At 44.2% G+C, this 27701-nt stretch overlaps 1 protein-coding gene across 4 annotated transcripts in view; it reads left to right on the top strand.

Moving 5' to 3' along the window:
• ACSL6 (acyl-CoA synthetase long chain family member 6) overlaps nt 1-27701 on the top strand; it is a 316002-nt gene that overhangs the window by 239608 nt on the left and 48693 nt on the right. For all 4 annotated transcript variants that reach the window (XM_068277434.1, XM_068277435.1, XM_068277436.1 and 1 more), the window contains 3 exons: nt 6742-6876; nt 17531-17626; nt 22954-23026. In XM_068277434.1, the coding sequence (XP_068133535.1) occupies nt 6742-6876; nt 17531-17626; nt 22954-23026 (304 nt within the window). The remainder of the gene's footprint in view (nt 1-6741; nt 6877-17530; nt 17627-22953; nt 23027-27701) is intronic.

Here is a 27701-nt window from a genome sequence, read left to right as displayed (position 1 = left end):
CACATATGCAGAGATAAATGTGGGGACAATTTTCTCGCTGTACCATAGATGTCATTGCATCTATGTACAGAATGGTTGGGCTGTACTGCCGCTGCCTGCTCGCCGCCCACTCGCTGCCTGCCCGCCCACTCGCCCGCCCACTCACTCGCTCCCTCCCTCCAGCCGGCAGTGTCTTTTTTTTAACTTACTCCCCCTCCGCTCTCTCCACATCGATTATCCCAGTGCGAACTCCAGCCAGCATGTCACGCTAGCTTTAGATTGGAGCGCACACGCTGGGAGAGGAGGAGGCGGGGGAGTGTCCGTACTTCTGCCGTCACGATGCGACGGCAGAAGCAAAGAGTATAGTGACATACTGCGCATGCGCAGCACAGTATGTCCGGGTGAAGGGTCAGGAGAGTCGGGTCGGTACCGGGAGCTGTAACAGATGAGCGGGACCCGTCGGCAGGGAACGAGGGAAGCGGTAAGTATGTATCTTTCTTTCCCTCCACATTGCAACTTTGATTTTACCACAGCCTTTGGGCTGTGGTATCCTTTAAGTTTGAACAAAAAAACTATTTTTAAATGATAAAGGCATAGGAAAAAATTAATTTACAGTGCATTTTACTCTAGAACAAAGGTCCATCTTATATGTACTGTACGTATTTTACAAGGAACATTTTTCTGTGATAGTGATTCTATATGTGACTTTCAGTGTGGTCATATGTATTGTTTAAATGACTGCCAAACTATGACAACATTCCCTACTGGCCTCCATGCAAACTATGCCTCCTTCCCTGAATGCTCTGGCTTATTTAACACACAACACCTCCTGGCTCCAGGCGCTAGAGGTCCAGCTCTCTTCTGACTTCTCTGTTGTATTTGCCACTCACGCTCTACAACTTGATTCTAGAGCTTGAGCGATGCTGGAGAGAAGACAGACTGGACCTGGACCTCTAGCACTTGGAGAAGGTGAATGTGCATTGCAGTCCACATCCCCTGTGTCCTAACTCTGCACACTGGGGAGATCACGGAAGTCCTTCCCTCCCCCCAAAGATTGGGAGATGGTCCCAACTTCTATCCTCCCTCCACCTCCTTGGGGGCCCCCTCCCAATCTGTGGGGGAGGGAGGGACTGCACCCTACATAATCAGGGGCTCTGGCTGCCTAAATTGCAGGGGCCATCTACCTATACTTGGGAGGACACTACATCTGGCTACCTGGGGTGGCTACATATACTGCAGAAGTCATCTGGATACCTATACTGGAGGGGCTACATCTGGCTACCTATACTGCAGGTGTCATCTGGCTTTCTATACGGGGGGTGGGTCTTACATCTGGCTAGGTATACTGCATGGGTCTTCTGACTACCTATATTGGAAGGATAGTTAAATATACTATGGGGGTCATCTAGCTATCCATATTGAGGATGGGGCGGGGGGGGGGGGCTACCTACAGTTAGATCCATAAATATTTGGACAGACAACTTTTTTTCTAATTTGGTTCTGTACATTACCACAATGAATTTTAACTGAAACAATTCAAATGCAGATTTTCAGCTTTAATTCAGTGAGGTGAACAAAACTATGACATAAAAATGTAAGGAAACTAAAGCATTATTTTTTGTAACACTATTTTTATTAGCATCAAATAGTACAGACAAACAATAGATAATGTTTGATCCAGTATATACCAACTATTAAAAGGTCTAGACAGATTGCAAAGCAGCAATAAACATCCATACAACAATTTTCTAACTTATTCCAAAAAGCAAACTATACATACAGAGAACAAGTATTCAGAGACAATTGTTTTTAAAAGAGAATAAGACATTGGACAGTTTGCGGAGATGACACAGGCAAAAGTCCGTCAGTATAGTACCTATTGAAATCGCCCATACTAAAGCTGTACCAGCCAAAATAAAAGTTTTTGAGCTACTAAAAAGAAGAAAAGGTAATATATTAACAACAAAAATGAGTAAGGTGGAAGAAACACAACCTATCAGGGGCGTAACAATAGGGGATGCAGCCCCTGCACCCACAGGGGGGCCCAGGGACCCTCTGGGGCTCGCTCAGGGCCGTTTTGGGGGGCAGGAGGGATCGCAGCATGAGGGGAGAGCATTGCACATCGGCGAGGAGGTGGGACAGCCCCCCTCCCTCACCTCGGGCTCTCACCTCAGCTCGCTCCCCTCCTGCATCAATCACAATGGCAGCAGCGGTGGCAGACAGATACCTTATTCCACTGGCAGAGGTTCTGATCTGTAGGTGCTTCACGTTACTTCCTGTTACAGGAAGTAATGTGAAGCACCTACAGATCAGAGACCTCCGCGGTGGATGGAGGCATGTGTCCGCCGCCGGCGGTGCCACTGTGATTGATGCAGGAGAGTAGCGCGCTGAGGGGAGAGCCTGAGGTGAGGGAGGGGAGGCTGTCCCACCTCCTCGCCGATGTGCAATGCTCTCCCCTCATGTTACGACCCCTCCTGTCCCCCCAAAACGGCCCTGAGTGGGCATCCGGGGGGGCATCCAAATTCTTTCAGGGTAGCCCGGGGACTTCTAGTTACGCCCCTGCCACCTATAACTATTGGAGAAGGTTGAGTCGACTCCCACATCACACAGGTAAAAAAAAATTAAAAACAAAGTTCTAACAAGAGATGGGGCTTCATATGGAGGACATAGATTAGGAGAGCTGATGGTCTAGATTATTAGAATTACCAGTACTGATGCCCCAAAGTCCCCATATCTTGTCAAACCTAGCTTCAGTGTTCCGTAGAGTAGCTGTGAACTTCTCCATTAATTTCGTCCAGTTAATTTTGACCAGTACCTCCGAAACTTCTTTCAACTGAAGGCTATGGTTAGCCTGGCTGCAGTAAGGATACGATTAATCAAGATTCTGTCAAACTTACGAGCACTTAAATATTAGCATAAAAACAGGCTGAAACTAAAACATATTTTGACACAATCCCTTCATTTCAGGGGCTCAATTGGACAAATTAAAAAACTGGAAATAAAATATTAATTTCGGGTTGAAAACCCTGTGCAGGCGATGACAGCCTAAAGTCTTGTAACTCATGGACATCACCAGATGCTGGTTTCCTCCTTTTTAATGCTCTAACTGGCCTTTCTTGCAGCGGCTTTCAGTTGCTGTTTGTTTTTGAGCCTTTCTGTCTGAAGTTTAGTCTTCAACAAGTGAAATGCATGCTCTACTGGGTTAAGATCAGGTAACTGACTTAGACATTCAAGAATTTTCCACTTCTTTGCTTTAATAAACCCATGGGTTGCTTTGGCTGATTGTTTTTGGTCATTGTCCATCTGTATCATGTCAATTAATTTGACTGTATTTAGCTGAATTTGAGCAGACAGTACGTCCCTGAACACTTTAGAAATCATTTGGCTGCCTCTGTCCTGTGTCATTTAACGGCGAGGGCACAGGATGGCTGCAGGGGGCCGGTAGATGCCCCAGGTAAGTAAAACACATTTTTTTTACAGTTAAGGTTCCCTTTAAGGCAGCACATGTTTCTCATCAGGTATGCATTTATATGGACATTACTGATGGGTTAATTTGTAGAATGGAAGGTTATTGGTTGCTGCAAGCTGCACTGGGTACATAAAGCAATGTTTGTGAATGTAATGTGTCGCTCTGCATACAGCTGACATTGATATAGGAGCTATGCGTTCCGGAAACGTTGCTGTTTATAGCTGTATGTGGCATTACAATAAAACAGCATAATTAAGTCAAAGGTGCCAGCCTCTTCTTCTCCATTTGATGTTCGATTCAGAGTGCTGCTGAATCTGCTAAGGCACATTGCGACAGAGAAATTGCCGTGCAGCCGCAGTTCTTTTCTTCTAGTTAGATGAATAATTACACCGGTGCCGGCGGCGGGGAACGGGTGATTGGAGGAGGGCAGCGCGGCTCCAGGTAAGGGCCGTTTTTTTTTTTTTTTTTACAGTGCAAGAGAACCCCTTTAAGCCTAGAAACCGCCCTGCACACAAGTCCTAACTTCCTAATCATTAAGCAACCCAGCTACATTCCACTATGATCCAGATAGGGGTTTCAATATTTTATCACCTGATAGGGGACAGTTTTTTTTATAAAATAAAGACCAGGGGCTTGATTCACAAAGCGGTGCTAACCTACTTAGCACGTCTAAAGTCTTTAGGCGCGCTAACCAGGGTGCTAAGTAGGTTAGCATCGGTTTTCTCAATCAGATCACGCGCTAAGCAGCGCGCGAAAAGTTTTTATGTGCGCAAAGTCTTATGCGCGCAAAGTCCCATAGGCTTTAATGGGCACTTCGCGCGGAGCGCCCTGTGCTCTGTGCAGTGCGCGCGTATAGTTTTACGCGCATAAAGTTTTACACGTGAAAAGCATGTTTAGACGTGCTAAGGGGGTTTTCACAGGCGTGCTAACAGTTAGCACCGCTTTGTGAATCAAGCCCCAGGTTAGCTGAGTCAGAATCAGAATTTAGTTCACCAGTTACAATGAGGGTTGTACCCAGAATTGGTTTTGGCACAACAGGGTCAGAGGTGGTACAGTAAAAACAGAGTGTACATTAACTGCAATAGATACAGCAGATCCACAGCAGATATACAGTACTTACAGATGTATATAGTAGTTACAGTGCATATACAGGTGTAGATATACAAGGCATAGGTAGGATACGTAAAAGATGGGCCCAGGAGAAGACCAGGGGGGTAATCCGCTGCCGCCAATGGCACTCAAACGTATATTCAGCGATAAATGAATCACATGCCCCCCAGTCCGTTCCTGGGGAAGAGAAGAGAGAGGAAAAGCAGAAGAAAGGAGGAAAAGAAAAGATAGAGAGAGAAAGTAAAACTGAACAGTGGAAGAGTAAATCCCCTATGGATTGCGACGTAGCCTGGCCGGTTAAGTGTCCTGTTTGGCTGTCCTGGTTGATTTTACAGAGAGCCCTATGGCAACTGCGGATACAGGCTTTGTGAATTGCATGGAGTTGGGGAGTGGAAGGAGTAGTTAGGTGTAGTAGGTGCCAGCTCAGCTCAAACTCTAAAGACAACAACTACAGATTAAAAATGTACAGGGACACCCCTAAATACAGTCTCTGGCAGGATCCAATGTATGGTGCTGTGGTGAGGGAGTTGCAGCTCCTTGCATCCTATGGCTGCTACTTGCAGACTGGCAAACCATCCTGCAGCCTACGTGTTGGTCAGCTGGTGTGAGGGGACTGTGGTACCCGGCTCTGGGAAGCAGTGGCATCCTGATGTGAGGGGGCTGCAGTACCTCACTCCAGGCAGCAGCAATGTGGCAGTGGCACGCTGGTGTGGGCTGGCTGTGATACCTGGCTCCAGACATCAGCGGTGCGGCAGTGGCATGCTGGTGTGAAGGGGCTGCATTACCTGGCTCTGGGCAGCAGCATTGTGACAGTGGCATGCTGGGGTGAGGGGGCTGCGGTACCTAGCTCCGGGAAGCAACGGTGTGGCAGATCTGTGCACATGGGAGACCAGCCGAAGTTCCATGGAAAGGATGGTGGCACACGAGATTGATTGGTACAGCCATTGGGCTGGCATCATGGTGGTGTCTGCCCTTGCATGAGGATCTCCCCGCTTGCATGGTAGACCAGTCCCCAAATCAACATGTGTGGTGGTGCAAGGCTCTACGACAGCTGCGGCATCAAATTCGACTAGGCTGCCTGGCAGTCAGCCGTGCTAGAAAACTCCCGCCTGTCCATGGCAGTGCAGTGTTCACTGGCAGCAGGCAGCGTCAGTGATGGAGAGCTGGATCGGCATCTGCAGCAGCTTGGGCTGGCGTCATGTGAGCTGGAGCTGACCACGTGGCGAGCTGGACCCCAGAGCGGGTTCTGGGGTGCCGTAGCTGGAACCTGGGGAGAGTTTCCCATCTGCCCGAAAGGAGTGGCGGAGCTGGAGGGAGACCACTAAGGATGGTTTTGGCCATCGGTCCAGGAGAAAAGGCGAGAAAAGAAAGATGAGAGCTGGAGCCCCGCTATCAAATTGGCGCCATCTTGGTGATCACTTTTGATATCCATTTTGTAGACCTCAGGTGTCACTGGAGTTGCTTAACAAACTAAGCCCAAGGAGCAAATTAAACTTGCCGAAAAATGAAAGGGGTAAAGCCGTCAGTTTCTTAAAGGATACCCAAAGTGACATGTGACATGATGAGATAGACATGGGTATGTACAGTGCCTAGCACACAAATAACTATTCTGTGTTCTTTTTTTTTCTTTCTCTGCCTGAAAGAGTGAAATATCAGGTATGTAAGTGACTGACTCATTCCTGACTCAGACAGGAAGTGACTACAGTGTTACCCTCACTGATAAGAAATTCCAACTATAAAACACTTTCCTAGCAGAAAATGGCTTCTGAGAGCAAGAAGGAGACAAAAACTGGAATTTCTTATCAGTGAGGGTCACACTGTAGTCACTTCCTGTCTGAGTCAGGACTGAGTCAGCCACTTACATACCTGATATTTCACTCTTTCAGGCAGAGAAAGAAACAAAGGAACACAGCATAGTTATTTGTGTGCTAGGCATTGTACATACACATGTCTATCTCATCATGTCACATGCCACTTTGGGTATCCTATAAAAATGTCATTTTTTGCTTTCTCTTTATTCACATTTCTCAAAACTTAACTGAACGTTTTAACTGGAAAAAGCAAAAGAGAAAATGTCTGTCTTTGTGGTCATTATTCTGCATGTATGTATGTTGGGTTACGTTTCAGTACATTCCTTCAGGATAACTGTATGTCTTTGTATTTTTCCTCTTAATCTGTGCTAGATCTTTAGTCAAGCAGATACACCCATTAAGCGGTGGATTCTGGAATTTGCATCTCGAAGGAAAGACGCTGAAGTACGAAGAGGAGTCATAAGAAATGACAGTATATGGGACAGACTGCTTTTCAATAAAGTGCAGGTAGGAAGATGGATTTAATATAAGCTGATTGCCTGTACTCGGTCTTTGTAAATGATTTTCATTCATCGCTGTCTCTACCTATCTATCCAAAATATTTCTATGATATTTAAAAATGCACATTAAAGGCACTTTATTGGCTTATTACAAGTGTATGGAAACAATAAACAAACTGGCCAGACTAATAAATTTAAAATAATAAAACCGACAACTGACAGCTTAATGCTCTCATTATCTCAGCATAAAATGTACAGCAGGGAGTCACTGATAAGAGCACAAAGCAAGTTAACAGCTGTTTCTGGAGGCTGCAGCAAAATAAAGAGTGAAACTTATCGGGACTGATTTACTGACCCTGGAGAACATAAGAGATCCATAAATCCTTGACATAAAGTGGCCGCTGTTGAGTAGCAATAGTTTTCAACCCTCACCTGGTTCACATCAGAACATAGGGAGGTTTTGATTAACCACTTAGCTATTATTGATTTATTTAAAAAAAAAATGTGTGTGTATTTTTTGTTAAATAAATCAATTGTAGCCAAGTGGTTAGTATTCTTGATTTGCAGGGCCAGAGACTCAGGTGTGAACCCCACCAAGGACACCTTGTACACAAGAATTAATTTTCCACAATGGGTTTTGTCCAGGTTTTTCAATTTCATCTCCCAAACCAGTAACATACTATAAGGTTAAATGACTGACATGCCCTACAATGTATTAAGGACATTAGGTTTGTAACCCCTTCAGAAAGACAGCAAGGACTTTCACATGGTGTGCTAAACTGTGCAATAGTCTGCCTTCTGTCTACCAGTCTTCAAGGTGGCTGACTCTAAATGGCAAGATAGCAGGCACATAGCAGCAATGAGAAGAAATTTCAAACCAGGAAGACGCAGGCTTGATGCAATATTCCTCCTTATCAGTTACTGTACATAGTGATGCTTGTAAGGCCAGGGGCGTAGCAACAGGGGATGCAGAGGTTGCAACCGCATCGGGGCCCTTGGGCCAGAGGGGCCCCGAAGGGCCCTCCCTCAACTACAGTATTAGCTCTCTACTGGTCTTGTGCTCATAATAATCACTTCTATAGATGCTTTGAATAGTGGTAATCATTAACAAGCTGTTCCCCATTCCCCTTTTGCACCTCTGACACTGTAGTTGCCATTGGCAGGTTTTGGTGCACCATATCAATTGTTATGTATAGAGTGCTTGGGGGGCCCCATTGTAAAACCTGCATTGGGGCCCACAGTTCCTTAGCTACGCCACTGTGTAAGGCAGTGCATGGGTAATGAAGCATGCAAGGAGTCATTCAGTTCATACTGCTGCAAGTTTGTGAGAATGAAAGATACCACTTCCTGCCTAGTAAATGCAATTACCACACTAAACAAGCTGAAGGATTGAAATACTGAGGCGTATTAAATAGGATCTAAGGATGTGTTTTCTCATTATATAACCATAGGACATGTAGTATGTACTGCCTGTGATTTGGATAAAATATATTTAAAGAAAAAGAAACAACCTGATTTGTGGTCTAATGTAATATTTACTGTATGTGGAAATCCAGTTTTCCTATGTCTATATTTTCATTTGCTTTTTTTTTTTTTACTTTGATAGAACATTTTGTCCTTCAAACTCTGTTACTCAGCAGGCCGATAAATAATTAAACAAGGAGTGCTGCATCACTGGAAATGAAAATAGCTTCTTAATAGAAATCTGCCATGAAAAATTTAGAAACTGCTGTGCCTTTGAGGAGAGCTGTTTTCCGGCTACATGTACCTGTCATATAATGGTAAAGCTCTGCATCAGAGGAAACCTAATGCCAGACATATACAGTATCATTAATTCATTCACAGCACATACTGTGGATCATTCAATCACAATGTAAGACTTTCTTTCAAAAGAAGCTGATAAAATCACAAAGCATAACATTAACACAACTGCTGTTCAGGAAATGCTTTTGAAAACAAAGAAAACCCTGAGAATCTCCCATGAGGAGATGGACTAATCCAACACCTGTCAGTTTCGATTTTAGAGGAAGAAGAAGATCATTATAGTATTAGTAAAAGATTGCCTCCTGACACAGCTATAGAATAACAAAGCAGTAGTATGGATTCACAGCTTGAAAAAGGAAATGCATTTTTTTCTTGCTATTTATTAAATGTGGCATAACACATATAGCTAAAGTTAGAAGCAAACAGTTTTGGGCTCTTTCACATGACATAACGTGTGCACTAGCGTCATTTTGTGCATGTGTTATGACGGCGCGATGCCTGGGAAGTTGCGGTTCAATACTGATAAGTGGCGCTAGTTCGAATTCACCTGATGGAAAAACACCGGCGCTGGATGATTAAAAGCTCCCAGATGTGTTACAATGTAACGCTCTGGAAAACTTTGTCTAATGTGAAAGGTAACATGAAAGTCAAAAAGACTTTCATGTTAGCTTTCTAACTGCATCCTAGGAGTTTATCATCAAAACGTACGAATACGCTCCTGGGGCTTAATTCACACAGCCGTGATAACTGCTTTGAAAAATTGCTTTGCGTGTGTTTTTGCATGAAAAACGGGTATCGCACAAAAATGTGTGTTTACGTGCTAACGCGAATTTTCGTGTGTTAACGTTCACGCGATAATGCAAATTTATTGCGCGAACGTGGAACATTAACGCGCGAATGCAATTTTTTGCACGCGATAACAGTTTTCATGCTAAATTTCATGCGAAGCACTTTTCACAGCGTGATAACACTTATCACTGCTTTGTGAATCAAGCCCCTAGTGTGAAAGAGCCCTAAAGCTTTCCCTAAACACACACACAACTGCAGGTTAGAATTCTCCAGGACCTGGACTAATTTAGTAAATGTCCTTCCAAAAATAATTGGTTACAAGCTCTCTGTGCGGAACTAAATTGTAACCTTTCTAGCTTAATAGTATGCCAGCATTATAAAATAGTGTTAACAACTTCAAATGATCTCTGGCAGAGTAACGGACCTTTTATGACACTATTCATAAAATAGCCATAGTTCAGAGAACACTGCAGATGGCACAACTACGAGTAGGTGTTATGGAAAGCAAGCTCTGTTATTTGCTAGGGCTGTGTCCCTCATACGCAGTTTTAACATAATCGTAATATCTCATTTTCTGTCTGTGCCATGTGTTAGTCATGCACAAGTCTAGATTCAGCAAAAAAAAAAAAAAAAAAAAAAGTTGCACAATGTGTAAACACCATTGGTTTATTACTTTGCAAACCGAAGACAATCACAATACACCATTGTAGGGAACTGCAAGCCCCATGATGCCCAAAATTAGACTGGCTGAAATTAACAGCTGAAGTTTGCAATCACTAATCCTTTATACCCCCTTTGTGTCTCCAAGTATTTACTGTATGTATTGCTCATTTTTTACGTTTTAGCAAGTAATTGAGAAATTATTTACTACCGTAGTAAAATATACAAACCAATAGGGGGTACCAACCTATATATACCACTTATCTCATCTACAAGGGTTAAATTCCAAACTACGAATATCAATCACATATTAAAACAATACCCCCATTAAAAACATTAAAAAACATTAGGTAGCTTAAAAACAAAGAGCCATAAGTCTCAGCTGGAGTGCACTCCTGTTATTACTTATTTATTACTTAATAATTCATCGCGCCCACTTTGTCGAGTGTTACTTCCTATGTGTGACTAGCAGTATATGGAAGCCTGGAGCGCTGGCGGTTTTGTCACCCCATGTGCATATTCCTTGCACGCCTCTATGCACAAAAGTATTTACGCATTCATTATTGACCCACGAGGTCAAACCTCAATCAATATAAGCGGAAAGATCCTCATATCAAACTCGTAAACAGTTCAAACAGTAAACAGTGCAACACAACTCAGAGCTGGTCACGTGAGTTTGGACTGTTTACAAGTTTGATGTCTATGCATTGATATTCGTAGTTTGTACTTTCTATATACATTTGGCCATTAAAGATGAATTACTATTAGCTCTGAGCTCCCTATGCATGTTTGTATGAGAAATCATTTAGCTAGTTCTTCAATGCTCTGAAAGGTATTGAAATTCTGCCTGTGGAACTCTGCTGCAATGCTTAAAAAGGTTTATAATTAGAGCTGCACTGCCTATTTGTTGCACAAAGCCTGTTTCCAACTGAAAATATGTGGTTGCAGTGTAAAACTTTAAAACTGTATTTTTTAAAAACTAATTTAAGACGTTATCTTCAGTCTGGTAATTTTAAGGGCAAGAGTCTTTTGTCACCCTCTCAGATCCATGCTACTAGACCACAATCCCAGAACTTAACCGATTAGAAAAGTGGGAAGCTAAAATGCATCACTGAGAAGAGGGATTTATAATGTGCTTGTCCAAAGCCTTTCCCAGTGTTCGGAAGGATGCCTATGCTACCTGTCACTGCCCATAGAAACCACTGTACATGTGTGAAAGCTCCATTATTCTGGTGGTGGTAAAAGGAAGGGGGGGAGGGGTGTTGATCTTCGGCTATATATTATTTTATACCTACGGTGATCCTCTGACAAAGCCTTTGGTTCAGGTGTGAAACATGTTAGATTTTGTTGGTGTATTTTGGTTTTATAATTCACAGCACACTGTCCACTGGACCAGTGTGCTCACTCCTAACTGGCTATACTGATGTACATGTCAGGGGATAGACGCAAACCATACTGTATGATACACAGGCCTAGTGTATATGAGTTTGACAGTACCAGGCCACATTTAGAGACTCATATATACAAGCGATCTCTTGATTCCAGCTTGGGCCTTCTAAGCTGCATTGCTGGTCTTGGGACCATTGTGTATACTCCTATCTGGTTATATAGACATTAGATGCTGGGGGAGTGCAGCTGCCCAACTGAGTAATATATAGGACAATAGAGTGTACAGTAGCATGACAGGAATTGTCCATATTCAGATACTCACATGTGCGAACTGTATGCTGTTTCCAGTCTGTTTATTTAGCTGCAGAACTGGTCTTCACATTTTCTTACCAGTATATGTCTGGCCTACTACGACCTTTTAACTTTTATAAAATAAAGGTTATGTTTTATTTCCTGTAGGAACATGCTAAGAATCTATTTCCCCTAGTACACCAATTCAGAGTGTTTTGGTGAATGTCTAACAGAGGTTTTGAAGATTTTTTTTCAGGTCACAGAAGTAGTCTGACCCAAGGTATCACTCACATGTATGGCCAGTCCATGATGGTCAATGAGCAATTTAACTCTAGCTTGTATACCAACAAGGTGTACCACTGACTAGAGCTTGCAAAACATGTACTAGGGGTGCCATCCTGGCCTGCTACAAGTGTCTTGTAGAGATGGCCCGAATGGTTCGACCGCAAACCAATTTGCGCAAACTTCGATGGTTCGCGTTTGTGGTGAACCGCGAACTAAATGCGAGTTCGACCCGCCCCCTATACTACATCATTAGGGTCACCCTCTACATCACAGTCAGCAGACACAGGGTAGCCAATCAGGCCCCCCCCCCCCCCCCCTATAAAACGCAGGCAGTGTCAGCCTTTTCACTCACTCGTGTGGTTGCAGTAATTAGAGAAGGGAGAGAACCTGCTGACATAGGGAAAGCTTAGTGTTAGGCTTGTTAGCTTGCTCCTTGCTGATACTTATTGCTAAAAAGCACTCCTCAACAGCTCTTTTGAGAGCTAATGTTGTTCTTGTGATCTATTTTTTTTTGTGTGTGTCCCACAGACACTTGTGTTGCATATACAGCCCTGTCAGTCAGTCGCAGCTGCTGGACCTTGGCCCCTTGGTAATTCCTACTGTGCCACTGCCAGGCCCAGCACATTCAGTGACTACCTGTGTGTGTGACAGCTGCACATTTGTAATACCAATCCCTGCATACCGGTTGAGTAGTGCACCTACCCACGTGAGCGCACGCAGTGTTATATACCACCAGTCACTGCACCTGTTCACGGTACCAATGTGTGTGACAGCTGCACATTTGTAATACCAATCACTGCATACCTACCTGTTCAGTGCACCTACCTACGTGAGCGCACGCAGTGTTATATAGTCACCGCACCTGTTCATGGTACCTGTGTGTGTGACAGCTGCACATTTGTAATACCAATCACTGCATACCTACCTGTTCAGTGCACCTACCTAGGTGAGCGCATGCAGTGTTATATACCTCCAGTCACTGCACCTGTTCACGGTACCTGTGTGTGTGACAGCTGCACATTTGTAATACCAGTCATTGCATAATTGTTCACTGTACCTGTGTGACCGCACGTTGTGTAATTTACCAGTGTGTGCATACCTGTTAACTGCACCTGTGTGACAGCTGCACACTGTATTGTAATACCGGTGACTGCATACCTTTCACTGCACCTGTGTGACTTGACATTGTATTAGTCCAGTCAGTGCATACCTTTCATTTCACCCCCCCCCCCCGATATGGAGAAAACAACAGGCAGAGGCAGACCCAGAGGCAGACTCAGAGGCAGGCCACCCGGCAGGTCTGTTCGAGGTCATGCTGACGTGGATTGTCCCATCCTACATATTTTTGTATTTTCGTTGCTCCCAGTTCACCTTTATAATAGTGCATGTGCATATGTGTTAGATTTCGCTCGTATATATTGGCACGTCCTCTGCACATAATATAATCTATGTAGGTCATCTTTATATTAGTGCATATGCATATCTGTTAGATTGCGCTCGTATACATTTGCACGTCCTCTGCACATAATATAATTTATGTAGGTCTGTACTATACACATATCCTGCAAGGCAACAGCCTGTATTGGCATTATCGCGTTGCTAGGATATTCTTATCCAATGAGCAACCATCCGCAGAGTCATCCACGCCCATTGTGTATAGTTGTACATGCCCCCCTTCCATCCCAGCAAACCAGCACGTCCATAGTGATGCAATACGCGTCTCATACGGCGCATGCACACTATTGTTGAGATTTCCGTGTGTAAGTGGCACGCATATACTGTAAGTCCGCAATGTATGCGGAAATGCAGCAATTATGAATCATATTGCTAGCAAGTTGATACGCATACATATCCGCAATGCATGCGGAAATGTACCACCTGTTGGTCGCAGTGTTGGTTACCATGCCAACAACAAACTAACAGGATATGAGGTCATATACCGGAAGTGATGCAGCACCATGCTTCGTTTAGATGTATGTGGATACACATGATACAGGTAACACTGCTTATTATGCCTTTCTATGTGGACCAGCAGATTGAACATGGTAATCAGTATACCTTAAGCAATTAGGGGCGGTGGACACGCCCAGATGGACTTCACCCTTCCTCATCCCTCCAGTATTTAAATCAATGCCTGACATGGCAATTCAGCTCTGACTTGGGCTATCTATATGGGGGGCATGCTGTGACTTGGTGGGGGGTGCACGTTTTGATATGACTACTGTATATATGTATAGCACTCTTTGAAAAAGCCGTGAGGTGAAACATGTTAGGGAACCATTATACAGCACCTTGTATATAGAACCTGCACTATATGTTATTGCGTGTCGTCCATTTCAGCAGGCACATTTGAGAGGACCTGATTATAGGTGTTTGAGGGGTGAATTGTATACCCATCCCCCCTCAACACTATTCCTCCACATGTGCCTTATTTAGGTATTGTCCTTTTTCTTCTTTGATGGTGGAATAGCTACACCAGTCCTCCTTATACATATACAGGAAGCACTGGGGGATAAGCAAAGACCTCCACTATTCTCAGAGACCTATGAATAGATAATTTTTAGGACTTTACCAGGGGACACAGAATCTGGTGATCCCCCCCTTGTTTTATTTTAAACTGATCTAACTATTTGCAAGGGATCCATGCTTGCATAATCTATACCTATAGGGCTTGTCCTTGGTGACTCAGTGTATATATGTGTATCCCGCTCCCCCATGCAAAAACTCAGATGTTAGACCCCTTGAAACATCTTTTCCAACACTTTTGTGGCCATCATAAATGTTTCTAGTTTTCAAAGTTCGCCTCCCCATTGAAGTCTATTGCGGTTCGAAAAGTTTGCGCGAACCGAACCTTTTGTGGAAGTTCCCAAAAATCGGAGGTTCGAGCCATCTCTAGTGTCTTGTAGGTAAAGGTGCTGGACAATATGGTTTATCTGACCTTAAGCAAAACTATAATGGCTTACCTCCAAAAATTTAAATATTTGAATTAAAGAATATTTTCTTTCCCTCTAAGTGTCAGTTTTGACACTCTTCCTATACACAGGTGCATTTCAAAAGAAGTATCACCAGCCATCCTACTGACCAGTGTGTAAGAGAGGGGCGACAAAGGCTTCACCTCTCCTACAGAGCCCTTTTCCATATCCCTCCAGTGCCAAGGAGGAGATGGGGGTCCATACAGTATGTCCTGGGTGGCTTATGTAATAAAGGAGACCCCTAGATCCTCTGTCCTTTACAGGTAAATAGGTATACAGCGTCACTTTTGAACCTATACCTATTTAGAGTAAACTTTATTAGGGGGGAAAATACTTTGTATTTTTCTGTTTCTCATATGTCATTTTTTTCTTTATCTACTTCTTTCTTCTCAAGAGAAAAAACAATAACATTTACTGTTAAGGGGCTCATACCCTCAGCCAATTTTCGGTCGATCGATCGATAATCGTTTGTCCAATCAATCGATTTCGATCGATTTCAATCGATCTGACATGTTGGAAAATGTAGGCTTATCTCTTGAGATGGCTTATCATTTTGCATTGGACCTAATGGAAATCTATTTGAAATCTGTTCCTAGTAAAAATGTTCCTAAACACATCAGAAAGATCAGAAAATCTATCTGATGATCTATCTGCTGCTAATCTAACGAGTGTATGGCCACCTTTACACTATATAGCCACCATTTCTCCTTAAAATCTTGATTAAAGAATCTTCTTCAGCCAGTCCCCGTAGCTCGCTGCTCACCAAACACTTGCCACAGCATGCCAGGCTCTGCTGGCCTCATCGATCCCCATTGTTCTGCGCCACCCGTCAGACCCTCTGTGACCACCGCTGCTGGTCTCTGTTACTTTAACACAGTAGATTTGTCAAAAGCATCTTTCAAGCTCCCTCCGGGGGCTTCCCATTCATCCACTAGGTAGACAAATAAGAATAAACCTGATAAGGGCATTGGGTAAATGCCTGGAAACCTGCTGGCTCTAGTGAAGGACATCGGGTGACAGCGTACGGTGCGCATGCATCCAAAGGACAGCACCTATGCACAAAAACACACTCTGCACACAGAGCCATCGCTCAGGGCAACACTGAGTGTGTGCACTGAGTGTGTGCACATTTGCCTGGAATTATACGTTAAAGCCTTCTTTGAAGAAAATTGAATGTGGGCAACATGTTCTTTTTCCACTGTGCATTTGTTTATCTTAGAGGTGCCCACACTTTTTCAGCTGCTGAGCTACTTAAACAAATTAGCAAGTCAAAATGATCTACCTATGTACAATTTTAGGAGTACACTTGTATATGTTTCGGCCAGAACCCGAAGTTTGGCCACTTTGCGTTCTGGCCGGCCACTTCGGGTTCTGGCCGGTCAATGTGCGAACTGGCCGCTGCGCTGCGGCCAATGTTAGAAATGAAATGATTGCAGTAAAGATTAATGTGTGTTCTGGCCGTCTCGCTGCGGCCAAATGTGTCAAAAATGCGTTCATTCATTTAATGAAATTAAGCCGGCGGCAATGTAGCAGATGAAGCCGCCGGCTTTCTCTCCTCCCCCCGCCTCTCTCTCTCTCCTGGCATCCGGCAGGGACATGCGTGCCCCCCCCCAGAGTCGTTCGTCGCAGCAGGGAATCCTGCTGTTCGTTTCTGCAGAGCGGGTGCTGACAGAAGAAATGTCTGCAGCCTCCCCGCTCTGCTGCCCTGGCGCGACGAACGAATCTCGGGGACACGCGTGTCCCCGCCGGCTGACCGAGAGAGAGAGAGAGAGAGGCAGGGGGGGGAGGAGAGAAAGCCGCCGGCTTAATTTCATTAAATTAATGAATGCACTTTTGACACATTTGGCCGCAGTGAGACGGCCAGAACACACATTAATCTTTACTGCAATCATTTCATTCCTCACATTGGCCACAGCGCAGCGGCCAGTTCGCACATTGACCGGCCAGAACCCGAAGTGGCCGGCCAGAACGCAAAGTGGCCAAACTTCGGGTTCTGGCCGTAACATATATACAGAATGGAAAATGTAGTGGGGTCGGGATCTACCATGAATATCTTTGCAATCTACTGGTAGATTGCGATCTACCTAATGGGCACCCCTGGTTTATCTTTACTAAATTTCTTTGTCAAGATCTGCCTCTACCAGGTGCCCAATATTCATTACTATCTATGATTAAATACTTTGTTCTGAACAGCACTTTTTTAATAAAAGACAAATTAAGTAGTAATATTTTATTTGTGATTGGCAAATGTAATTTATCATAAATACAGATGACTAATTTTGACTAATTTCTTATGTTTATTATGCTTGTACGCTTTGTTTTAAAAATAAAAACTAATAATGGAACTTTATTTTTTAGATATTTTTTTTTAGGTGCCCCAAACACAAGCAAATCCAAAATATCCAAAAACTTAGCTCGTAGTCAATGGGTTTTTTTGTTTTGTTTTTTACAAGAAATGTAGATCAGGATAAATTTTTTGACAAAATAATTATTTATTCTTTTTTTGTCCAGGCAAGCCTTGGAGGGCGTGTTAGAATGATTGTAACAGGAGCTGCACCTGCATCACCTACAGTCTTGGGATTCCTACGAGCAGCCCTTGGATGCCAGGTACATCAAATCATTTCACCTTTATTGCTGTCTAATATGACCCAGAATGAAACTGCTGCATATTTATATACCCTTCTGCAATATGCACAGATAAACTGTATCTTACCTCTTTACAACTTATAAGTTAACTTAACCTGGCCTCCTCAGTCCGAATACCTTAACTCCTCTTAAAGTGGACCCAAATTAAAAATACAAGATTTCAGAAATAAAATCTATTTTCTAACTTATAATAATAAATAGCAGCCTTTTTTCAGCTGCATGATGACAAATATAAAATAGTTTACATTTATTGCCTTCCTTTCATATTGCCAGGACAGAATCCGGCAGACTGGTGGAGGAGATAAAAAACAAAAACAAAACACAGGCTGCTACTAATGATGTCACAGGGGAGGTGATCTTACCTTGTGTGAGATTTCACATAGACGACGCCCCTGTGAGGGAGGGTAGCTGATGACAAACACACCCATGATCTAAAACCTCCTACTAAGCTCTAGAAAAAGAGAGAACACCAAGAGCCCAATATAGTGTAGTATGTACTGGTAATGTATAATTGGAAGAGTAATAATATTAATTTAACACTCACAAATCAGGGTTACCAAGTAGGCAACCACTGTCAAGCAGGAGTAAACAGCATCTGCCAGTATCATCAACACTGAGCGCTCAGTGTTGATGAAACTGGCAGATGCTGTTTACACCTATCTGGTTTTGCCTGATGAAGCCGCTTTGTATCCCGCGAAACGCATTGCACTTTATTTGGAGTATCCAATAAAATTGTTTTAACTGAAAATCCACAGTCGTGTGTTCTGCTTGGAGGAGGTGAGTCCACCACTGCCTCCTCTATTCCCAAGATGGGTTTTTAAGTTCTTTTAGTGTTTTTTTATCCTGTTGGTGCCTCTGTTATCCTATTATCTCCTACTAAGCTCAGAAGTAATGGCTGCCACCTCTATAACCCTAGTTATGAAAAGAGAAGGGTGAAAAGCATGCACTGAAGTGCTCATAGGCTTGAAGGAGTGTTTATTTATCTTTGTATATGTCAGGGTGGTGCAACTACATATTTTGAATTAAAAAAATGTTTGGTTTGGGTCTGCTTTAAAGGGACTCCGAGCAGTGCAGAAACTATGGAAAGATGCATATCATTTTAAAGCTCTCTTTCTCCTCTTTCCAATGATATATAAACCACCACCCTACGTCTTTTCGTTTTCGCTATTTTCGCGATTGAAATTGCAGCGGCCGCGATTTCGATCGCGAAAATAGAGAAAACTAAAAGGTGTAGAGCATCGATTTAGGTGTCGTCAGAAAGAGGAGAAAGAGAGCTTTAAAATGATATCCATCAAGCCATAGTTATATTGTATTACACAGGACGACACTTTCTCCAGTGTCAGCAGCTCCATTCTGCTGAATGCAGCTGCTGACTTTGACAAAAAGTCGCCCTGTGTAATACAATATAACTATGGAAAGATGGATATCATTTTAAAGCTCTCTTTCTCCTCTTTCTGACGACACCTTAATCGTTGCCCTACCCCTTTTAGTTTTCTCTATTTTTGCGATCGAAATCGCGGCCGCGGCAAATTCAATCGCGAAAATAGCGAAAACTATAAGGCGTAGGGTGGTGGTTTATATATCATTGGAAAGAGGAGAAAGAGAGCTTTAAAATGATGTGCATCTTTCCATAGTTTCTGCACTGCTCGGAGTCCCTTTAAATGTGTCAAACCAGTGGCAAAATGTGTATGGAGTGAGAATTCAGCCTGTGGGATATTATGACAGGGCCATAGCAAGGAAAAATAATATGGAGTGTCTGTAAGTCTGACAGGGCCATAGCAAGGAAAAAGAAGAGAAAATATCTGCACCTTTAGATGGACTCCTAACATGTAAAGCAAATTGCCTGTACATGAAAGGACACAACAAATCTTGGGATATGCACAAGATTCGCAGATATATAAAGTGCAGGTAGAACTCACCAAAGTGAGAACATTAAAGTAAACCGGAAATGATTAAATGAAAAGATTCAATACTTACCCAAGGTTTCCTCCAGCCCCATAAACATGTTTGAGTCCCACGCCATCCTCCCGCGGTCTGCTGTTCAGCCGCAATCACTCCCGATAATCAGTCGCGTCAGTCTGGGTCTTCCGTGCACGGACTTTAGAATGCTAATCTATTTAGCAATCTACACTGAACACTGCAGTGCGTGCCTTGAAGGCTAACATAACTATCTGCAAGATCAGTGCTCTCTTGCAGGTGCTGCCGGTCCCCATATGCCGCCGTTAACATTTCCAACATTAAAGTTGGACATAGTGATGCAGGAAGAGGCAAAGCTCTTTCCTCCTTGTCCTGCCTGGTACTGCCCATTTCCACCCATCTGCGCCCTCTTTTTCATAACCCCGCCCCTTCATGCACTCTCCTGTGTCTCGGCTCATTGTTTAGAAAGTAAGCCAGGACTCCCTGAAATGTGGTGCAATGCATATCTATAAACATTTGGCGTTCCCTGGCCCTCTTTTCATGTTTTTTTTTTGCATTATAAATCGGCTCTTTGTTAACATGGCTGTGACCCCGGCAGATATATAAATTTAATAAAAAACATGAAAACAGCATAGTGGAGTGGTAAAACTCACACTGAACATATCCATATAGAGTGGGTTGCAAAAGTATTCGGCCCCCTTGAAGTTTTCCACATTTTGCCATAGTACTGCCGCAAACATGAATCAATTTTATTGGAATTCCACATGAAAGACCAACACAAAGTGGTGTACACATGAGAAGTGGAACGAAAATCATATATGATTCCAAACATTTTTTACAAATAAATAACTGCAAAGTGGTGTGTGCATAATTATTCGGCCCCCTTTGATCTGAGTGCAGTCAGTTGCCTATAGACATTGCCTGATGAGTGCTAATGACTAAATAGAGTGGACCTGTGTGTAATCTAATGTCAGTACAAATACAGCTGCTCTGTGAGGGCCTCAGAGGTTGTCTAAGAGAATATTGGGAGCAACAACACCGTGAAGTCCAAAGAACACACAAGACAGGTCAGGGATCAAGTTATTGAGAAATTTAAAGCAGGCTTAGGCTACAAAAAGATTTCCAAAGCCTTGAACATCCCACGGAGCACTGTTCAAGCGATCATTCAGAAATGGAAGGAGTATGGCACAACTGTAAACCTACCAAGACAAGGCCATCCACCTAAACTCACAGGCCGAACAAGGAGAGCGCTGATCAGAAATGCAGTCAAGAGGCCCATGGTGACTCTGGACGAGCTGCAGAGATCTACAGCTCAGGTGGGAGACGCTGTCCATAGGACAACTATTAGTCATGCACTGTACAAAGTTTGCCTTTATGGAAGAGTGGCAAGAAGAAAGGCATTGTTAACAGAAAGAATAAGAAGTCCCGTTTGCACTTTGCCACAAGCCATGTGGGAGACACAGCAACCATGTGGAAGAAGGTGCTCTGGTCAGATGAGACCAAAATGGAACTTTTTGGCCAAAATGCAAAACGCTATGTGTGGCGGAAAACTAACACTGCACATCACTCGGAACACACCATTCCCACTGTCAAATATGGTGGTGGCAGCATCATGCTCGGGGGTGCATCTCTTCAGCAGGGACAGGGAAGCTAGTCAGAGTTGATGGGAAGATGGATGGAGCCAAATACAGGGCAAACTTGGAAGAAAACCTCTTGGAGACTGCAAAAGACTTGAGACTGGGGCGGAGGTTCACCTTCCAGCAGGACAATGACCCTAAACATAAAGCCAGGGCAACAATGGAATGGTTTAACACAAAGCATATCTATGTGTTAGAATGGCCCAGTCAAAGTCCAGATCTAAATCCAATCGAGAATCTGTGACTGTGGCAAGATCTGAAAACTGCTGTTCACAAACGCTGTCCATCTAATCTGACTGAGCTGGAGCTGTTTTGCAAAGAAGAATGGGCAAGGATTTCAGTCTCTAGATGTGCAAAGCTGGTAGAGACATACCCTAAAAGACTGGCAGCTGTAATTGCAGCAAAAGGTGGTTCTACAAAGTATTGACTCAGGGGGCCGAATAATTACGCACACCCCACTTTGCAGTTATTTATTTGTAAAAAATGTTTGAAATGATGTATGATTTTCGATCCACTTCTGACATGTACACCACTTTGTATTGGTCTTTCACGTGGAATTCCAATAAAATTGATGCATGTTTGTGGCAGTAATGTGACAAAATGTGGAAAACTTCAAGGGGGCCGAATACTTTTGCAATCCACTGTATATGTAGGTTCCAGTTCCTCTTTAACCGGATCCGGACTGAAATAGGTTTAATCTACGTCTAGCAGGTCGCACTGCGGCCCTGACTGGACGTAGGTTCAACGTCCCATTAACCGCGCGTCCCCGCTGTTACCGCTCGCCCTGCCATCTCTATGACGACAGAGCACTGTGTGCAGGTCAGGAGCCGTTTTCATTGGCTTCTGGCCCTGTCATCACTGTAAGCCAATCCCATTGGCTTACATTGATTGACATAGTCAGGAGCCAATGAAAGCGGCTCCTGACCGGCGCACAGCGATCTGCCATCATAGTGACGGCAGAGAGAGGAGCCTGCGGCAGGGGCAGAATGGCGTGACCTGTGGGAGAGGCAGATCTTTGCGGCGATTCGTCGGGAAGAGCGTTTTAGTGTACCAGCAGCCTCTGGTCCTTAAGGGGGCAGAGGCTGCTGGTACCGAAGTGGTTAAAAAAAACCTGAGCTGAAGTTTGGGTTCAGAAACACATACTTACCTAAGAAGAAGGAAACCTCTGGATCCTATAGGGGCTTCCCGGGTCCTCCTTGCTCCTGCCACAGCAACCCTCCTTAACATGCATGCATGGAGAATGAGCGTCTCTGGCTTACTGTGCAGGCATGGCCATACTTGTGCAGGCGCAGTATGGACACGCACGTGCCTAAAGAAGAGTGGGGCCTGATGTGCCTACCAACAAGCCCTATCAGGAAACTTTGGGGGGGGGGGGGGGGGGTCCATGCTTGGCGACAAGGGATAAGAGGGTAACATGGGATGCCTCTATAGGATCCAAAGGCTTCCTAATTCTTAGGTAAGTATGTCTTTTTGTCGGGTTCACTTTAAGGAGAGAGCCTCATCTGTAATAGTTATTTCTGTGTATTCCCTATGAGAATTTGATATTCTTGCCATGCCCAGAATAAATATTTTTGTATTTTTGTTGTTTACCCTTATTGTGGTTTGTAAAGATTTATTACTTCTGGCTGCCTGTCACTGCCATGCTGAGGACTCATTTGCCTTAACCAGCACATAATGTTCCCAATTATGCATACATATCCTGTCCCTATTTATCTTCCACTGTATCTTTGCCAGGTATATGAAGGATATGGGCAGACGGAATGTACAGCTGGCTGCACATTTACGACGCCTGGAGACTGGACATCAGGTATGTATAAAGAGTACACCCCTAAGTGAAGTACATCAAAATTCTAACCAAAGTGTCAATATTTTGTGTGCACGCCATTATTTTCAGCACTGCATCTCTTAGGCATGGAGTTCACTAGAGCTTCACAGCCAGGTTGCCACTGGAATCCTCTTTCACTTCTCCATGACAACGCTGGTGGATGTTAGAGACCTTGCGCTAGTTCACCTTCCATTTGAGAATGCCCCACATATTCCAATAGGATTTAGGTCTGTATACATGCTTGTCTAGCCTTTTACCCTCACTTTCTTTGGCAAGGCGGTGTTCATCTTTTATTTATGGGGGTCGTTATGGGGGTCGTATCATGTAGGTATACTCCCTATGGTCCAGTTTCCAAAGGGAAGGGATTATGCTCTGCTTCAGTATGTCACAGTACATGTTTGCATTCATTGTTCCCTCAAAAAACCTCAGTGCCAGCAGCACCCATGCAGCCCCAAACCAAGACACTTGCACCACCAAGCTTGACTGTAGGAATGACACACTTGTCTTTGTACTCCACATCTGGATGCCACTACACACACTCCCCAACTGAACCAAATAAGGTTATCTTTGTCTCATCAGACCACAGGACATGGTTCCAGTTGTCATTGTCCTTAACCTCTTGAGGACCACAGGTTTATACCTCCCTAGTGACCAGGCGATTTTTTACAATTGACGGATCCCTGCTCTGTTTACGAGCAGGGAACATGCACGCGCCTGATTCCTGTTAATTTAACCCACTGTACTTTGACGCCAGTCGGTGTTAGGCGGTCCCCCAGCAGCCACACTCCCACCGGCCAATGGCGTTAAGTGGTTAGGAGCTGGTTAATCTGCTTGTCTTCAGCAAATTGTTTGCAGTCTTTCTTGTTCATCATTTTTAGAAGAGACTTTTTCAGGGAGGACAGTCATGCAGACCAATTTGATGTAGTGTGCAGCGCATGGTTTGAGCACTGGCAACCTGATCCCTCACTGCTTAAACCACAGCAGCATTTCTACCACCACTAATAAATCTATTTGCAAAAGGCTACTTCTGGATAGCATGCTGAGCACATACACTCAGCCGCCTTAGTCGACGAGATGGAAGGTCCTCAAAACTGATTTTCAGGTACTTGGAGATAAACTTAAAGCAAGGACCTCAAAGGTGGCGTTTTCTGAAATACTGCCAGTGCCACGTGCTACATCTGGTAACCAATGCTAGGAGCCTTGCAAATAAAATAGACGAACTAGAGTTCGTTCTGACTTGACAAAGGCTATGACATTGCGAGAATAACCGTGACATGGATGGATGAAAGCCATGACTGGATAGCGAATTTAGAGGGATACAATGTGTTTAGGAAGGATAGAACAGGGAAAAAAGGTGGAGAGGTTTGTCTCTTTGTTGAGAACTCTTCCTCCCATGTCCAAGCAGGCAAAGACAGGACGCTCTAGCGATCTCATGGTGATGTCAGACATGCGGACGTTCTTTAGTCCAACGTCTTGCCTTAGCCTTTCCGGATCCACCCTCCACCAACGCCTTGACCGGCAGGTAGCCGACTACCTGGCCTTAACTGCGGATGTAGACAACAGCGATTAACCCCTGGACTACTGGGTGCGCAGGATTGACCTGTGGCCAGAACTGTCCCAATTTGCCATCCAACTTCTGTCTTGCCCTGCCTCAAGCGTCCTGTCAGAAAGGACCTTCAGCGCAGCTGGAGGCATTATCAGTGAGAAGAGAAGTCGCCTAGGTCAAAAACGTGTTCCGTACCTCACCTTTATAAAAATGAATGAGGCATGGATCCCGGGGGACTACTGCCTGCCCGAAGACTAAGTCAGTCCCCAGTACATACAGCATCTCTGCCTGCACGCCGTGTGACTGCCTGCCCCAAGACTAAGTCGGTCTCCACACAGCATCTCTTCCTGCAGGCCGCTTGACTGCCTTCTCCGCCACCACCAACAGGGTCTAGGACTCCAGGTGGATTTCTGAATGTTTAAAGAGACTCTGTAACAACAAAAACCTCCCCTGGGGGGTACTCACCTCGGGTGGGGGAAGCCTCCGGATCCTAATGAGGCTTCCCACGCCGTCCTCTGTCCCACGGGGGTCTCGCCGCAGCCCTCCGAACAGCCGGCGACTGTGCCGACTGTCAGTTCAATATTTACCTTTGCTGGCTCCAGCGGGGGCGCTGTGGCGACTTTCGGCACGTAAATAGACGGAAATACCCGATCTCCGTCGGGTCCGCTCTACTGCGCAGGCACCGGAAACTTGCGCCTGCGCAGTAGAGCAGACCCGACGGCGATCGGGTATTTCCGCCTACTTCGGCGCCGACAGCCATCAGAGCGCCTGCGCAGGAGCCAGGAAGGTAAATATTGCGTCACGGCTGTACGGAGGGCTACAGCGAGACCCCCGAGGGACGCAGGACGGCGTGGGAAGCCTCATTAGGATCCTGAGGCTTCCCCCACCCGAGGTGAGTACCCCCCAGGGGCCGTTTTGTCGTTACAGTTCCTCTTTAAGCTAGCAGCGGCCGCTTACAAAAACAATAATAATTTTTTTCTGGTGCGTGTACATGCCTGCCTAATTTTTCCGGCTGCACTGCGGCTGCAACATCAAAACAAAAGGCATGTACATGTGTCAATTCCCCTTCGTGATCGTTACCTTGCCACGGTGAAAGGGCTTGCGTATCACAATGAAGCAATGACTGACTATATGAGTGTGTTGGGGGGCACACCTGACCCAAGATAATAAGGTCATTGCTTCACTGTGGACAGACCAAATTCGATCAGCTGGACAGTCACTGTTGTTCTGTCATTGAGCTACCTCAGCCTGACGACCATATGGGCTTGAAAACCGCTATCACCTGCACTCTGGCCATGGTGTGCACCAGTCCAGCACAGCCATCACTACACAAACAGCTGTTTGAGGTGCGTTACACAGTGAGTTTGGTCTGTCCGTGTGAAGCAGTACACTAATTACGCTACCTGATTGACGTATACACACGCAAGATGTTTTAAAGCGCTTTATGCCTCCAATTTAGCATACAATGTGATTTCTGCCCTTAAAATCCTGCTCTGCGTCAAATCCGTAATTTTTAAGATATAAGGTTCGCGTGTATCCCACTCGTGCATCCCACGCATGTATCCCACTCCGCCATGCCCCCCTCCAGGTGTTAGACCTCTTGAAACATCTTTTCCATCACTTTTGTGGCCAGAATTAATATTTGAAGTTTTGAATGTTTGCCTGCCCATTGAAGTCTATTGCGGTTCACAAAGTTTGCATGAATGCGAACTTTTGCGGAAGTTTGCGTTCGCAAACCTTAAATCGCAAACTTTTGGCGTGTATCCCACTCCGCCATGCCCCCTCCAGGTGTTAGACCCCTTGAAACATCTTTTCCATGACTTTAGTGGCCAGAATTAATATTTGAAGTTTTGAAAGTTCGCCTGCCAATTGAAGTCAATTGCGATTCGCAAAGTTCGCGCGGATTGATGCATGTGTGTGCGAGTGAACACTTACTAAGCCTATTCATGTCATGTTTAATATTGTTTAACCACTTCAGCCTACAGCCCATTTTACCTTAAAGGATACCCGAGGTAACATGTGACATGATGAAATAGACATGCGTATGTACAGTGCCTAGCACACAAAAAACTATGCTGTGTTCCTTTTTTTCTTTCTCTGCCTGAAAGAGTTAAACATCAGGTATGTAAGTGGCAGTTCCTGTCTTAGTCAGGACTGGGTGTGACCCTCACTGATAAGAAATTACAACTATAAAACACTTTCCTAGTAGAAAATGGAGGAAAGAGATAAAAAGGGTCACTAGTTCATAGATGATTTTAGCTCTGGCATACTACAGTGAGTGTGTCAATGATCAAAAACAATAAAACAGTAAAAACTTAAAAAGTAGGTTTAAATATAAAATAAAACTGTGGAATGACTTAAAAAGTCATTTTTAGGAGAAGGAGAATAGATATCATTGTTATTTCATTTGTTTATTTTTACCTATGGTGTCCTTTAACAGCAAAAGCTATTTTTACCTGTCAGCGCTCGTTCCATTCATTTGGACACACGTGAATGATCTATATCTTGTTTTTTTTCGGCACAGATAGGGCTTTTTGTGAGCGATACCTGTTTTCAGTAATTACTTTATTTTCAATGCATTTTATAGCAAAAACAAGGAAAAAAAAGAAAAAGTACACTATTTCTCCAATTCCATCCTCTATAGTTTTAAAGAAAGCAATGCTACTATAAAAAACCCATTTTATTTGCCCATTAGTCCCAGCTATCACAACATCTAAATTACATTCCCAGTACAATGTATGGTGGCAATATAATATTTGGAAGTAAAGGTGTATTTTTCAGGTTTTGTTTTTTTTGTCCGGTCAATTGCAAGTCCTTATGTAATGCACTATGGCGCTAGAAACCCTACCCTGGTTTAGCAGTAAGTGTTTAATTTTTTTTTAACATTACTTTTGTTCCATATTTATGAATGGACATGGCCCCTGATCGCGGTCATATCCATTCACTCCAGGTACTGCGATTGGTTCGGTTCTCTTCCACAATCGCCGCTACGGAAATGCAGCCAGGTAATACCCTGGGCCTCGTGGACATGTGCCCCGCACCCACCGCTATAACACTGGACGCATACACGCATCCAGTTAGACTTGAGAGGTGTCTATCTGGACAACTATA

Source organism: Hyperolius riggenbachi, chromosome 3 (genome assembly GCF_040937935.1).
Source record: "Hyperolius riggenbachi isolate aHypRig1 chromosome 3, aHypRig1.pri, whole genome shotgun sequence".
NCBI lineage: Eukaryota > Metazoa > Chordata > Amphibia > Anura > Hyperoliidae > Hyperolius > Hyperolius riggenbachi.
This window is presented reverse-complemented; position numbering and strand designations above follow the sequence as displayed.